Source organism: Pelophylax lessonae (assembly GCF_965119305.1).
Source record: "Pelophylax lessonae genome assembly, chromosome: 13".
NCBI lineage: Eukaryota > Metazoa > Chordata > Amphibia > Anura > Ranidae > Pelophylax > Pelophylax lessonae.
In genome coordinates, this window is record NC_138780.1 from 136,775,575 (window position 1) to 136,792,584 (window position 17,010).

General features: G+C 43.5%; 1 protein-coding gene across 1 annotated transcript in view; it reads left to right on the forward strand.

Annotated features, from left to right (window-relative positions):
* Positions 1–17,010, forward strand: part of LTK (leukocyte receptor tyrosine kinase) — a 379,826-nt gene that overhangs the window by 314,179 nt on the left and 48,637 nt on the right. The window contains 2 exon segments of the mRNA XM_082274964.1: positions 3,991–4,177; positions 9,329–9,419. Of these exon segments, the coding sequence (XP_082131090.1) occupies positions 3,991–4,177; positions 9,329–9,419 (278 nt within the window).

The following is a 17,010-nucleotide window of genomic DNA, read 5'->3' on the forward strand; positions in this document are numbered from 1 at the left end:
CTGCTGTTTCTTGTTACTCGCTTGTGAGTATATAGTGTGCTGATTTTTCCAATAAAATTTGAGTCCTATTACACTTAGAGTGGTGCCTGCCTTTCTTTTACAAACAGGGGAGGAGAAGATTCAATCATTTTCTTTTGATTTTTCCCTGGTCTCTCTCTACATAGCAGAAGTGAAAACAGCCATCTCTTGGGAACAAAAATCAGAGGTTTAAATAAAAAATAGCGGCAGATGTTGTAGAATATGTGAGATGTCAAAAATGGGTTTTCAAAGCTTTATTGCCTTAAGTCCGAAGACTTTTCAGAATAGGATTCTAATCTCCACCAGGGGTAGATGGTTTGCTGCAACGGCTGGCACAGCATGTTATTGTGCCTATGGAATGATTAATTTAATTTAAAGACCCTATAGATAGAGGGGTGGACCAAGATTTGAAGACAATGTATTCATCCTAGGACTGGCCTGAAGCGGTCCTCTCATCTGTGGCAAGAGCCTAGTGGTCCTGGATGAAGAATGCTAAAGGGTTTGTAGAATCAAAAAGTCAAAGCAATAATCACAAACCAGGCACTCCTGGGATGCCTGTAGGGTGGAGGGATAGACGTAAGCCTGTGAGGCTCCCCAGCGGTTGTTCTGCTGTTAGCCAACTGATGGCTCAATAAAGAGATTCGCACCCAGGGCAGCCATAGGAAAAAATCCAGTCCAGAAGTCAAAGCAATAATCACAAGTCTGGCGCTCCTGGGGTGCCTTTAGGGTGGAGAGATAAAAATAAGCCTGTGAGGCTCCCCAGTGGTTTTTCTGCTGCTAGCCAACGAGCATAGGAAGGGTGCTGATATGGACAAAAGTACATGAGGAAGGCAGCGCATGAACCACACCGGGATGCAATGGATAAGGAAGTCAAGTGAACATCCAGTATAAAAAGGGTTAACAGTTTATTGGTATTGATAACCGAAAAACAAAGTACATAAAATGCTTACATCCCCCTGGGCTGGAGTGGACAAGGGCACCTGGCAGCAAGCAACACGAGTGCGAGGAGGTCAGTCTCCCAAGACTGCTGAGCAGTGTGTGCACAAAGCCGGAAACCAACCGGCGCGAGGATGAAAGGACTCCTATGTAGTTCCGTAGCGGTGACATCAGCCGGACAGGCACCACTTGCGGGGAAATACCAGGAACCAGGGTGGAACACAAGCTATATGGTTGCCATGACTACATGTTTTGCGCTATGCACTTTATCAAGTCCAAGCTGATGTCACCGCTACGGAACTACAGCGGAGTCCTTTCATCCTCGCGGTGGCTGGTTTCCGGATTTGTGCACACACTGCTCAGCAGTCCCGGGAGACTGACCTCCTCGCACTCGTGTTGCTTGCTGCCAGGTGCCCTTGTCCACTCCAGCCCAGGGGGATGTAAGCATTTTATGTACTTTGTTTTTCGGTTATCAATACCAATAAACTGTTAACCCTTTCTATACTGGATGTTCACTTGACTTCCTTATCCATTGCATCCCGGTGTGGTTCATGCGCTGCCTTCCTCATGTACTTTTGTAGAATCAAACATGAAAAATTCTTCGAACCTTGGAGATATTGGAAGATTTACGGATGACATCGGACCTCATAGTTGAAACAGCGGTCAACTCTCCTCTTGCCTTATGGGTTATGTGGTAACAGCAAAAAGGGAGTCATGGCAAAGGCATTGGACAGCAGATGCAAGTTTGAAACAGAGCTTGCCTGGACATTACTGGGTGACATCTCAGTTCTGGAAGACACTTCAGACAAGCTTCAGAAAGATACTTCAGACGTCCTAGCCATTCTAACTAATGTTGGTTGGAGAGTCAGGTGGGGAACCTTTTCTTGCTTCATAAGGGCCTTAAGATGTAAGGGTTAGTTCTATGAGAAATGCAGCAACATCCAGGGCAGTCTACACCTGGGTCTTGATGGAGAATGTTTGTAAGATTGGGCATCCTTGTCTAGTTTTGTCAACCACTATTTAGAGGATATGACAACCTCTTCAGCTTCTTCTTTTGTAAAATATTTTAAAACCTCAACTTGGTCTACCTATTAGATCTAACCATTTAGCAAATTTAGCTTGGAGTTGTTTTTCTTTTTTCCCTCTGTTTTTTTTTTTCCTGTTACATCCCATACTATGCCGACATAAAGTACCCAGAAATAAGTATTTCTGTTGTAAGGATTTACAGTGGGTACGGAAAGTATTCAGACCCCCTTAAATTTTTCACTCTTTGTTATATTGCAGCCATTTGCTAAAATCATTTAAGTTCATTCTTCTTCCTCATGAATGTACACATAGCACCCCATACTGACAGAAAAACACAGAATTGTTGACATTGTTGCAGATTTATTAAAAAAGAAAAACTGAAATATCACATGGTCCTAAGTATTCAGACCCTTTGCTGTGACACTCATATATTTAACTCAGGTGCTTTCCATTTCTTCTGATCATCCTTGAGATGGTTCTACACCTTCATTTGAGTCCAGCTGTGTTTGATTATACTGATTGGACTTGATAAGGAAAGCCACACACCTGTCTATATAAGACCTTCCAGATCACAATGCATGTCGGAGCAAATGAGAATCATGAGGTCAAAGGAACTGCCTGAAGAGCTCAGAGACAGAATTGTGGCAAGGCACAGATCTGGCCAAGGTTACAAAAAGATTTCTGCTGCACTTAAGGTTCCTAAGAGCACAGTGGCCTCCATAATCCTCAAATGGAAGACGTTTGGGACGACCAGAACCCTTCCTAGAGCTGGCCGTCCGGCCAAACTGAGCTATCGGGGGAGAAGAGCCTTGGTGAGAGAGGTAAAGAAGAACCCAAAGATTACTGTGGCTGAGCTCCAGAGATGCAGTCAGGAGATGGGAGAAAGTTGTAGAAAGTCAACCATCACTGCAGCCCTCCACCAGTCGGGGCTTTATGGCAGAGTGGCCCGACGGAAGCCTCTCCTCAGTGTAAGACACATGAAAGCCCACATGGAGTTTGCTAAAAAACACCTGAAGGACTCCAAGATGGTGAGAAATAAGATTCTCTGGTCTGATGAGACCAAAATTGAACTTTTTTTGCCTTAATTCTAAGCGGTATGTGTGGAGAAAACCAGGCACTGCTCATCACCTGTCCAATACAGTCCCAACAGTGAAGCATGGTGGTGGCAGCATCATGCTGTGGGGGTGTTTTTCAGCTGCAGGGACAGGACGACTGGTTGTAATCGAGGGAAAGATGAATGCGGCCAAGTACAGGGATATCCTGGACAAAAACCTTCTCCAGAGTGCTCTGGACCTCAGACTGGGCTGAAGGTTTACCTTCCAACAAGACAATGACCCTAAGCACACAGCTAAAATAATGAAGGAGTAGCTTCACAACAACTCCGTGACTGTTCTTGAATGGCCCAGCCAGAGCCCTGACTTAAACCCAATTGAGCATCTCTGGAGAGACCTAAAAATGGCTGTCCACCAACGTTTACCATCCAACCTGACAGAACTGGAGAGGATCTGCAAGGAGGAATGGCAGAGGATCCCCAAATCCAGGTGTGAAAGACTTGTTGCATCTTTCCCAAAAAGACTCCTGGCTGTATTAGATCAAAAGGGGGCTTCTACTAAATACTGAGCAAAGGGTCTGAATACTTAGGACCATGTGATATTTCAGTTTTTCTTTTTTAATAAATCTGCAACAATGTCAACAATTCTGTGTTTTTCTGTCAGTATGGGGTGCTATGTGTACATTCATGAGGAAGAAGAATGAACTTAAATGATTTTAGCAAATGGCTGCAATATAACAAAGAGTGAAAAATTTAAGGGGGTCTGAATACTTTCCGTACCCACTGTATATGATGAAAAACAAGCGGGGACATGTCTGTCTTTTTTATAGACTGGTTATAGGTGGTCCAATGCAGTCAAAGGAGGTGTAGCCTAGTATGTTAACATGAAGATAGGCCAGGATGAGAAAATTATGGTTAGTAGCTTGTTAATGTGCAGATTTATCCTTTTCCTATTGCAGTTTACCACCGCAAGAAGAAGCAGCTGGAGGGAGCACGGGTGAGATTGCAGAGCACCGAGTACAAACTTAGTAAAATCCGTAGTTCCATTATCATGACAGATTACAATCCAAATTACTGCTTTGCTGGAAAAGGAGCCGGGCTTAGTGAACTGAAGGAAGTTCCTCGGAAAAATATCACTTTGCTCAGGTAAGAGAAATTGCTGTCAAACTTTGTTCTCCCATTCTTTTTATTCACACACTTCTGCAGCACAGCCCAGCCATGATAAAATATCTTTACTGCCTTTACGGTAGACTTTTCAGCCGATTTCTGCTAAATCTATTGAAATTTGAACCATGGTTGGCTATGCAAGCACAGCTTGGTTCAACATTTTTTTTTTTTAAAGATCAACTAAGCTGGGTGGAAAATTATTAGCCAAAGGTTGAAGTCCTATTAGATGCAGTCACTGTTCTGGTATTCAGTCAGCTTTGGGTGTCAGCTGCCTGAATAAAGTATCCGGCAGTGGAGATTCCCCTATCCATAGCATTGGCCCACATGCAGCTAAGGCTCCATTCACACCTGGGTGTTTTTCAGCTCCAAAAACGCTCAAAAAAACATTCCAAAACGCCCAACAAGTAAAACCCCATTAATTTAAATGGCCCCTGTTCACATCTGAGCATTTTGTCCCCTGAAGCAAAACGCCTGTAGCTGAAAAAAGTACAGGAGCTTCTTTTTGGGCTGATTACCAGCGTTTTTTGTTAGATGTCAATGCCTGCCTCCAAAAATGCCCGAAAAAAACCGCCTGAAAATCGCAGTAAAATCGCGGTAAAAAAACGCGTGAAAACGCTACGCTCAAGTGTGAATGCAGCCTTAATGATCAACACTAGCAGGAAGTGTTGCGATAGAGTGTGCCCAGGACGCAAAATACAGCTTCTAAAATGTGTGGGAAGTTATTACCCCATTGGGTACTCGCAGGTGTTCTTTGAACTGTGTGGCCAACTGGCCATTTGCACTTGAAGCCCAATTGAATTCTTACGTTTAAATCAGCTAATTACATTCAAGGTACATCAAAACAAAATTTTTTCAATATGTTATGTTCATTTTCTTTCTAAAGCAGCCACAGCCTGAGAAGAAGAGTATGTCCCCTGCCAGCAACTGCAGACTTGGACCTTTGTTCTCTGTGGGGAAGCAGTGGTGTCTCTGCAGAGGTACAACCCATCCCCTACAGAGTCAGGGTTATAGCTCTGCAAACAGCAAAGCTTATGCCCCCTGCTGATAGGAGAGCTCCAGCTCTGACTCAGCATGGGGCGTGTCAGACCTCTGCAGAGAGACAACTGTTTCCCCAGCAAAAATAAGGGTCCCCCTCTGCAGCATGCTTGCAGGAGAGAGACATTTCCACTTTTGTTTTGTTTCACCAGGAATGTATTTGGCTGGGTAAAGTTCTGTTGAGCTTTACAAGCCTGGGACATACTAGACTTTTCAACAACAGCTTTTGAAGTGATTGGCAAAGTTTAGATCAGCCCAGATACAGCAAACTCTGACTTTATTTAAGCTCTGTGCACACTTCACACACAAAATAAGTTTAGGATCTGCACCAAAAAGTTCTGAGTAAAGAGCTAGAGTTTCACTAAGGGCCTGCGCGCTAAACCCGGAATGATTTAGTGTGCAAGCAACTTCCATTTTGGGCTGCAGGGACGTGTGGCATGTGCGTTTTACCATATGACATTGTTCCCTTTTTTTGGCAACTTTATTTGACATGCACAAAATGACACTTCATTCATATCTCTGCACAGGTAGTGCCATCCAGGAGGTGCGATATAACACAGCATGTCTACATTTTTTTGCACCTCACTGCGCCGCATCTTTGGGCTACATTGCGGTGAAAATAATTGTTTTCTATGTGCCCTTACAGTGACTGGCATTGTTTCCAGTGTGGAAAAATGCCAGTCACTGCGATAGTGTGAATGGGCCCTAAGACAAATTTTGGGTCCAGAGAAACATATGCAAATCACTAAAACCATGATACAAAATCTAAACTGAAGCATCCAAACAGGTGATGTTCCCTGTTGTTTGCTTAACAGAAAAAATGAAGTACAGAATTAAATTTTCAATTTTCAATTTAGCCATAAATACAGTGAAAAAGAGATAGAACCTCTGTTAGGTTTTTATCTTTAACCACTTAAGCCCCAGGGGTTTGACTGCTCAAAGACCAGGGCCTATTTTGCGATTCGGCACTGTGTGACTTTAACGGACAATTGCGCAGTCGTGCAATGAAATTGATGTCCTTTTTTACCCACAAACAGAGCTTTCTTTTGATGGTATTTGATCACCTGTGCGATTTTTACTTTTTGCGCTATAAACAAAAAAAAGAGCGACAATTTTGAAAAAATAACAATATTTTTCACATTTTTTTATATGAATTTCCAAAAATAAAATGTAAAAATCAAATTTTTTTAACATTTTAGGCCAATTTGTTTTCTGCTACATATTTTTGGTAAAAATATATACGCAAATTTTGATTGGTTTGCACAAAAGTTATTGCGTCTACTAACTACGGGAAAGATTTATGTCATTTTTATTGTTTTTTTTTTTACTAGTAATGGCGGCGATCTGCGATTTTCTTTGGCAGGACTGTGACATTGCGACGGACAGATCGGACCCTTGACTGACATTTTTGACACTTTTGGGGGTACCAGTGCCATTACTACAGTAATCAATGCTATAAATATGCACTGTTACTGTAAAAATTACACTGGCAAGGAAGGGGTTAACTTTATTGGTGATCAGCGGGTTAAATGTATCCCTAGGGGCGTGATTCTAACTGTGGGGGGGGCGTGGCTTGTGATGTAACCAGAGACATACAATCCTACATAGCAGGATCGTATGATCTCTGCTGTTACACCAGGGAGAATAACAGGCGGCTTTGTTTACATTAGCCGCTTGCCTTTCTCCTTCTCCAGCAGGAGATCGCGAGTGACCGGCGGACATCAGAGCCGCCGGTCACTCGCGCGGGGAAGGCAGGGAACGAGCAGGGGTAGGAGCGCGCCTCCGGCGGCTTGTTATCGACCCCTAGAGGCTCGTGGGCGAGCGACATAGCCCTACGTCGTTTTGCCTGAACGGGGCTGACTGCCGCAGTAAATAGTCGTGCGGCGGTCAGCAAGCGGTTAATGTTAACATCCCTATTTGGAGTTTTTTTTTTCACTTCTTGAGTGGCCATTGGAACTGGAAGTAAGGTAAAGCTCCCCAGCTGGGACATAGACATCATTAAAACATTAAAACTGAAATTCTAACCCTTACTCACTCTATAAAAAAAACTGTAAAAAAAAAAGTTGGGCAGTGGGACTTATTATACGCAATAAAGCTGTTCAGTATGGAGGGCGCGTAAAAACATTATAGGATGACCTTCTGAACTGAGAAAGTTGATGCTTTGCTATATGACAGCACTAAAGCAAGCAATTGGCTGCTCAGGCACCAAGCGCTACATTATGAGCAGGTAGTAGAAGAAGTGTCAAGTGTTCCATCATTCTCAGAAATACTGGGTTTTCTTTGGGCTCTGGCAGTGGATCGGGGTAGTGTACAGTATTTGCTCCTTACAGTAAAATGACCCAGCTGCTTACACAATATAGATAAAGTACAGACTCACTTCAAATTACTAAGAAACAATTCCCCTAGAGTTTGTTATTTATCTTTGTACACTCTGAAATTTGAAGATGTAAATGGGTAATAATTTGCAACCTTACTCCTGAAAAAATAAATTTCAGGATCTGTGATACTGGCACTGGTATAAATCTTTGCAGATGTTTGCACACTCTGAGCCCTGCAACTGTTAAGCACAGGAATGTACAGTCAGGGAAAGTTATGGTGACATTCCCTTACAGAGGATAATAGTTCTAAGCTAGAGATAATTTTTTACAGATCAACTGATATTTGGAAAGTCTCTTTTTCTGTGTCATAAATGACCCCTATAATAATGGTATCATGAGCTGGAAAGGTGAGAATTAGGGTCAGTTTGTCAGTTAACCAATTTGTCTGGCACCTTAGCCGCCCCCCCCTCCCCTTTGCATGACCAAAGTACTTAACATGTTTTAGATATTTAACAGCTCACATTTTTATTTCTACCTCATCCTGGTACTTTATACTGATATGCATTTTCACCTTTTTTTTTTTTACTGTGACCCATTTGGCTTTTTTAGTAATGATATTATATACATGGGCTTCCACAGAACTTTTTTCAGGGGGGGGGGCATTATTTTAAGGTCACCCATGCTCCGCCCCTTTTCGACTATGTCATGAAGACGACGTCAGTCACCCTGCGAGCCGCGAATCACGAGTATTTATTTTTAAAAGGGGAAACGGCAGAATTTATTTTTAAAGCGTTTGTTAACCTAAAAAAATGATCCTATTCCCTTAAAGCATGTTATACAACACAGTGCTTGTGCCGTGTAATTTGGCCCCTTCTATCACCTAAAATACCTGGCTGATCCTACCTGGCTATGTCCTCCCCTCTGTAAACTAACCACGGCATACAATGGCTGCTGAGCCCTGACACCGTGGTCAGTCTACGTGCCTCTATCATCCGCAGCCCTCTTATCCTCCTCTGTCCTCTCCCTCCCCCTCCCTCCCTGTGTGTCTGCTCCTGTGTCAGTGCCCGCATCCTCCCCTCCTGCTGCTGTAGTTTCATTTAAATTTTCATATCCTGTCTACAGTCTGTTTAATAATCCTGTGTGCCCCTGTGTATGTGTTTTATAAAAATAATCTGTTCTTTACCAGTTTTCAGAGTGCCGATCGCCGCTCACGTGACCCGCTGCCTCTCTCCTCCTTTTTGCCCCTCCTCTTCCTCCCCTCCTGACTGACATTAGCAGGGAATCCTCGGCCCTGCCCACTGAAGGCAGCTGTCAGACGGCGAGAGGAGAGAGCCGGCGGGTCACATGAGCGGCGATCAATGCTCTGAAAACAGGTAAAGAACGGCTTGTTTTTTTTAAAACACATACACAAACAACAGGGCACAGGCACACAGGATTGTTGAACAGACTAGATAGCATGATATAAAGTGGCTTAACAACCACTTTAAAGGGGAAGTTGAGATTCCAGGGGGGGGGGCACTTGCCCCCCCTTGCGGACGCCCATGATTATATAGATGACCAGAAGGTATGCATTTTGGCTCCTGGCATTTGCTATTGCCTATATCTGTTTAGTAAGGTTATGATCGCTTGTAAGCACATACATAATATAAAAGTGAAAGACATGTGGTTGTACATTATATTGTTTTACTTTGAGCTTTCATAAAGAAGTAAGGTTTACAAATATGAATATAAATTCTGGGAAAATGCAAATCTTTCTCTGATTTCTTCTTCTCACTAGAGCCCTTGGTCATGGCGCATTTGGCGAGGTTTATGAAGGTCTGGTGGTTGGCATTTCTGGAGACCCTAATCCTCTCCAAGTAGCAATTAAGGTTAGTACATAGAAGTGCAGGTAAAGCAAGTAAAACATCGGTAAGTTCTCGATAGATCAGGGGTACTCAACCTTATAAAGAGCAAGGGCCACTTAAGGGATTTAGTAACTGGTCGCGGATCACAATGAACTATGGGGTTTTATCACCCCCCAAACCGAAAATGTATACAAGTCCTTATGGTCCTGAACCCCCTACTGATGCGCTGTGATTTACCCACACCCCGGGTGCAGTGCAGTGCACCTGCAGCTTTCCTGTGGGTTAGCTGCGCTTTGCCATAGACTTCTATTATATCCTGCAGGTGTGGTGAACTTTCTGATGGCGCACCCAACTTGCAGGTGATAATAGCACTCTATGGCTCAGTGCAGGTAACCCGCAGGTGACCTGGGCTGCACCTGCAAATCATTTTGAAAGCAGCCTAGTAACCAGTGCAGAACAGATTTGCCCATTACTGTCATTTTTATAAACTGACCTTTTATTTAATGATCCTTCACTTTCTGGTCTTCAGCAATCGCCACTTTCTGCAGGCATCGCTGGTTGTGGAAATGTAGCTGTCCCAGGCAGAGTGCAATTGGTATCACTCCCTCTGCAACAAGAGGCAGCACTATAGAGGAAGCATCGGATTATGTGGCTCTGCTCCCTCCGCAGTCGCATGCTTCCTCTACTGGCCGATCCACCCATAACTGATGCCCTGGGATGGCGGGTCAGCAACCTGCAATCAGGGCTTGCCGACCCGCCATCCCAGAGCAGGAGGACACAGGCCACATTAGAGGGCTCTGGGTGCCACCGGTTGGGCACCCCTGTCATAGATCATCTACCTCTCTTTATTTGGCTGCAAGAAAAACTGAAGAAAAAACATGGTACAGTACAGCATGTTGCTGAAGTTGTTCCACTCTATTAACAGTTGTTAAAAAGATCATTCTTTTATCACAGTTAGGGATCATTTACACTTGTGGTTGGGGGCTTGTAAAAACATGCAGTTGAGATGTGTTTATACTGCCCTCTTAAGCGCAGAGAAGAGGGGTGTACTAAGCCCTATGCACATATACTTTTTAGAAAGTTGATATTTCCATATGTATCACTCACCCCCAGAGGGACCACCGGAAATAACCCAGGTCTCCCTTACCTGCTCAGAGGCTGTCAGGCCCAGATAGGGGTGCCTTTTGGAAGATTTGTTGCAGTACTTAAACACAGGTGGGTAGAGGGATGAGGATGCAGGATACGTTAAAACACTCCAAAACACACAAAGGCATTAGAGGACAGATTCCCATGCAAAGTCCTTCAGTAGCAACCTTATGTGTTGCTGGAGGTAGAGGGGACAGCCAGTTAGTCTCTGACTCTGTAAGAGCAATCACAGTCTTTGTAGCAATCTCTGGTGTGTAACCCTCAAACCATAGGCACACCTGAAGCTCTAGGCTATAGGTCCTACTCACAAAGTCTAGAGGCAGCTCTCCAACCAGCTTTCCTGCTAAACTCTTCGGTCTCCAGCCCAGCTTCCTAAGGTGGTGTTATCAAGAAAATTTTCTTTGATTTAGGCTCCTTCAGGCCCTCAACCAAGCATGTGCTGAGGCCTGATAACAACAGCTCTTCAGTAACACAGGCTGCCTCCCAGGGGCAGAGGCCCCAGAAGAGAGAGGGATCCTGAATAGACCCTCCCATTTATCTTCTACCAGACACATTTTCTGGGCCTACGCCCCAGGGATTGGCTTAGGTCATATAAATATTTATAGCCCAGTGGATGACCCTTCTACTCTATTTCTGGAAGCTTCTTCCAGAGGCAGGCAGGACTAATCAAGTATCAGGCTTGGGGAGACCTGACCAGGCCTAGAAAATAAATTGCTGCTTAACTGAGTACAACAAAGCCAAAAACTAAATGTATCCAGCCTAGAGCAGGGCACTTCACATAGAGTAGGATTTTCTTGGGTCTAGGGCTGGGGTTTGCAAACAGCACCTCTTGGGGCCTGCTACAGTATTTGGCATTACTTTGTCCACATTACATTACATGTATCTTTACATTTTGAAGAATGAGCTCTGAACTCACAGTTGTACTAAAATGTTGTCTTCTGCTATACCCAGCTAAATTTTTTAACAGCGCATTCACACTATTGCAATGCTTTAGTGCACTTGTGTTACTATGCATTGCATTATGACAGCCCATTCCATCAGAAGAGATACGTGTATTTCTGGCAACACACCACTGCAACATACATTCCTCATCAAGATATGTTACTGAATTGCACTAAGCCAAATAACACCACGACCACGTACATGCAGGATCAATTTAATGGCATGCTGAAATCCATTGTTACCAATAGACCCAGTTGACACCAACATGCTGAACTGATGAGTGCTGGGGAAAAATATAATGCTGGATATCTATACTGATCTATACTGATATGGACTGGGTAATGTGTTAGGAATTAAAGGGCTGAATTCAAAGACCCGGCAACCCCCCGCCCGAAAATCAAAGTGAAAAAATGATGCAGCAGGGTAGTCCATTTTGCTGAATTTTCATTGCAGCAGCTCAAAATGGTACTCAGCAACTTGTATGACCCCCACGTGCTATGCATGGCAGACAATGTAGGGGCATGCTCCTAATGAGATGATAGATGGTATCCTGGGGTATTTCCTCCCAGATCTGGACTAGGGCATCACTGAGCTCCTGAACAGACTGAGGTGCAACCTGGCGGCATCGGATGGCCCAAAACATAATGTCCCAGAGGTGTTCTATTGGATGTAGGTCAGGTGAGCGTGGGGGCCATTCAATGGTATCAATTCTTTCATCCTCCAGGAACTGGCTGCATACTCTCACCACATGAGGCCAGGCATTGTCGTGCACCAGGAGGAACCCAAGACCCACTGCACCAGCTTAGGGTCTGACAATGGGTCCAAGGATTTAATCACGATACCTAATGGCAGTCAGGGTGCCATTGTCTAGCCTGTAGAGGTCTGTGTGTCCCTCCATGGATATGCCTCCCCAGACCATTACTGACCCACCACCAAACCAGTCATGCTGAATGATGTTACAGTCAGCATAATGTTCTCCATGGCTTCTGAAGACCCTTTCACATCTGTCACATGTGTTTAGGGTAATCCTGCTCTCACCTCTCTCAAGGTGCCAGTGGCGGACCTACCGATTCTGGTGTTCAATGGTAAATGCTAATCAAGCTCCACTGTGCTGGGCAGTGAGCACAGGGCCTACTAGAGGATGTCGGGCCCTCAGGCCACCCTCATGAAGTCTGTTTCTGATTGTTTGGTCAGAGACATTCACACCAGGGGCCTGCTGGAGGTCATTTTGTAGGACTCTGGCAGTGCCCACCCTGTTCCTCCTTACACAAAGGAGCAGATACCAGTCCTGCTGATGGGTTAAGGACCTTCTATGGCCCTGTCCAGCTCTTCTAGAGTAACTGCCTGTCTCCTAGAATCTCCTCTATGCTCTTGAGACTGTGCTGGGAGATACAGCAAACCTTCTGGCAATGGTATGTATTGATGTGCCATCCTGGAGGAGTTGGACTGCCTGTGCAACCTCTATAGGGTCCAGATCTCGCCTCATGCTACCAGTAGTGACACTGACCCTAACCAAATGCAAAACTAGTAAAAAACAGTCAGAAAAGATGAGTAGGGAAAGAAAATGTCAGTGGCCTCCACCTGTAAAACAATTTCTGTTTTGGAGATCATCGTATTGTTGCCCATCTAGTGCACTTGTTGTTATTTCATTAACACCAAAGCAGCTAAAACTGTTTAACAACCCCCCTCTGCTACTTAACTGATCAGCTACTTAACCAGATCAATATCCCAGGAGTTTAATTGACCTGATGCTATACTCTGATTAAAAAGCGTTCCTTTAATTTTTTTGAGCAGTGTATAAAGGCAGCACACTAAAACACAACGTTTCCTCGTTGAGGAAAACAAAAAAGTATTTTGGCTTCTGCTGTGGACAAAAAATGTAAATCAATGCAGCTCATTAAACTACACAGAAAAACTTGATATCAATGCAGCGCATAAAAAAAAACAAAAAAAAAAACAACCCTATTGCATTTAATGCATGTTAGCACATGCTACACACATTGCACATGGTGCAAATCTGCCTAATGTCAATGAATGAAGTCACACAGAGAGAAATAGAATAACAGGGACAGGCTGGACAGTTCCATAGACGTCGGTGACCTTTTCGCATCATGTGGCACTTATCTCAGCTCTCTTTGTCTATAACTGCTGTCATGTGATACTTAACTGGCCTGTAAAGTAATAATGAGACCATTACAGGGGAGGTCAGATGAACTGACATTTCTGACTGTCATCTCTGTTGAGCACATAATTCAGTAATGATCATCAGATCTTGTTTCCTAATGGCAGCTTTATACTGAAAAACAAATGGTTTAGGAAATTAAATTAATAGTTGTAGAACACTATGCAAACATGTGACTTCCTATATGCCTGATTATAGCACAAAGCATAGTCACTCTTTCTTTATGAGCTTAAAAGTTCTTTTATATAATATAAACGGTTTCAAGTTTTGAGCCAACCAAGTTGTATGATCAAATGACAGCTAAATCAGTGACATGATTCTCTATCACAGATCCTAAGTGAATGAATGCAGAATGTTGCAGTTGATACGTAGTAGAGCTGAGAACTCAGGCAATGGACGTATGTGAAGTCAGCCATAAAGGTCAATTCAGTCTCACATTTTGTATCACTCACACTGAGCACAGCAGGCTGACACAGAGGAGCACTGTTGATTGGAATACTTGTCAAGGGGTGCGTCAGACCGCTGAGGACCAGGATGCTGTGCTCTGTGTGAAAGCAGTGGTCTGGCTCACCAGTCATGGGGCAGCTTTCTACTGCGTTAAGTAATAAGACATAATTAAAACAATAAAAAGAAAAAAAATAATGCAATATTCTTTACTTGTCATGCTTCCTGACTGCATAACAAAGATGCAAGGCTTCATTCGGACTTTAAAGCAGTATAAAACTCAAAAAAAAATATTTATAACAGCCATTCTCAACCAGGGTTCCTTGGATCCCTAGGATTCCTCCAGAGGTTGTTTGGGATTCCTTATGATTTGTCTGACTGACCTCCCATTTAATGGGGGCTGCATAGATTTGGGTCAATCCCATCTGACAGAGCCAGCTGCATGTAAATGGGGTGCAGCAGAATAACACACAGTTCCAGTGCAATGAAAGAACTTGTACTGAAATAATGCAGAAGCAGTCCACTAATAACCCGGTGGGAAGGCAGCCCAACCAGGAACACTCACAGTTCCAGCAGCATATAGGAACCATAATGTAGCCAGGTTGTCAGCATCTGAAGAGATGTAGAAAATGCGGCCTGGCTGTCCTGTGCCTACAAGCAGGTGTCCAGGGAAGTTGGGAGCCCTACTCTTTCCTCCCTCATCAGGAACCTTTCCTTGCCGCTAGTACTGTCCCTACCAGATGGGGTATCTGTCCTTACTCAACCAACTTGCAAATGCATGCCAAACCTGGGGGCCAGGGCCTTAAATAGGCTCGGTCTGACTCACGATGGCTGTCAGGGTCACATGGGGAGGCAGTATCCACCTGGACCCAGGAAACCATGCCATAGAAGAATTGAGTTCCTCCTGACATCTTCTACAACTGCTACAATCTGCGCAAGAGCATCACCTGCAGTGGAAAAAGTAGACTGCACCTGCTTACATCAATGACATCAGTGATCTTAATATTATTTTATCTTTTTGTAAGGGTGGCATTCTGACTACCACTTTAAGAAAGGCATTCTTCTCTTCTCGTTAGCCACCAATGAACTGGTTTAAGCAGGAGTTCCCTAGGACCTGAAAATTATTTCAAGGCTGATTTATTTTATTGCAGCTAACAAATTCTTCGATGTAGAAGCTGCATTCGTTTTCTTTTTTAGGCTATATTTTATTTATTAAAAATTGACAATTACACCAACACAGGGTGGTACTGTGGGTGTATAGATGGTAAGGACCCGTGCCACGTCCATATGAATAAATATATAAACAGAAAAATGGGAATTATGGACTTCAAAGGCACAATTTAAAAAAAATACACATTTTATTGATAACAATTTACACAAAAACACATGTATACATGATAAGATAACAATGTAAACGACACGATGATATAGTTAGTAGATCAGTTCTGACAATAAAGTCAGAGCCAGTGAGATAATAGAACCTGAGAATATCCTGTCGCAGAGATGGAATATGATGTAAACTGGCTAATAGCACTACATGTTTTGCGATATTTTGCTTCTTCAGGAGCTTATTTGCTTGTACATATTCTCTATAACAGAAACATATCAATAAATAGCCAAGTAAGAAACAAAGTTCATGTAGACAGTATATTGAACCATATGAATAGGTAGTACAAACGTGGATTTAACAAAAAATATATATTACTAATGTGCCAAGAGAGCCTCGGACCATAACCAACATGCATAAGGACAAAGGCAGATGTGGGGGACACACATCAGGTATCAACACAGAAAGTATAAAACATAATTAACAGACCCATAAAGAGTAATATGATAAGGGGTTAAATTAACTATATAAAGATTATTTGTAAGGCAGAAACCGCCAATATTTTTAAAAAAGCTGCAGGTTACACACCATAGGAGAGTCACTGACCTAGCCAGGTTGTTGTACCCAATTGTACACGGACCTGATAATTTCATAGGATAGGAACAGGTGATTTTGTCTTTAAAAACACTTGCAAGTTCAAAATGTCCTCCGAGAAGAAGAATATATTATATAATTATAGTTAAAGAAATAAAAAATAATTGGCCAGCCCACAGAAAAAAGAGGGGATGAAAGAACCAAGAGGGAAAAAGAGGAAAGAAAGGGGAGAGGGCGGAAAGGGGAAAAGGAATAGGAGGGGGGGGAGGAGAGAGGGAAATTAAAGGAAAGAGAAAGGGGAGGGGGAAAAGGAATTGGAGGGGGGAGGAAAGGGGGAAAAGGGGGGGAGGGAAAGGAAAGGGAAAGGGGAGGAGGGGGGGAAGGGAAAAAGGAAGGGATAGGGGGTGAACCTGAGGTTGAAAAAAGTGGGGTGGATAAAGATGAGAAAAAGAAAAAAAGAGCAGGATCTCACCTTAACCATAAGATAATATTGTTTTAGATATGAACAATGGTATACTAGTTGGTGAATTAATTGCATTACAGATAGAACACAGAATCGTTCATCATATACATTTTAGGAGCCTGGAGATTCACAGGGACAAGTCTGTAGAGACAAAGTAAAATACAGGGACAATATACCAAGTGTAAATGTATATACAGTTTAAACCAGGGCTAAACATAGCCCAACAATAAACAGACCGCAAGTGTATGGACAGAAAAGGATTTCTAAGTACCTGTGATAGCTGGCAAAGAGACCATGGTATGACGATAGGTTAGTAGCAGCTGATAGAGGAGACATCTGACACACTGTAAGGCTTCATGGAAGCCTTAGATGTGTGTCCCATGCAGGACGCTGGCACCATGACGGCGTTACCCGACCCAACCGGATGGGACCGCGCATGCTCCATGTCCCCATAAATGCGCAGACGAACACAATCATGTTGCCGCCCACAGAGACAGGAAGAGAGCATAGAGCGATC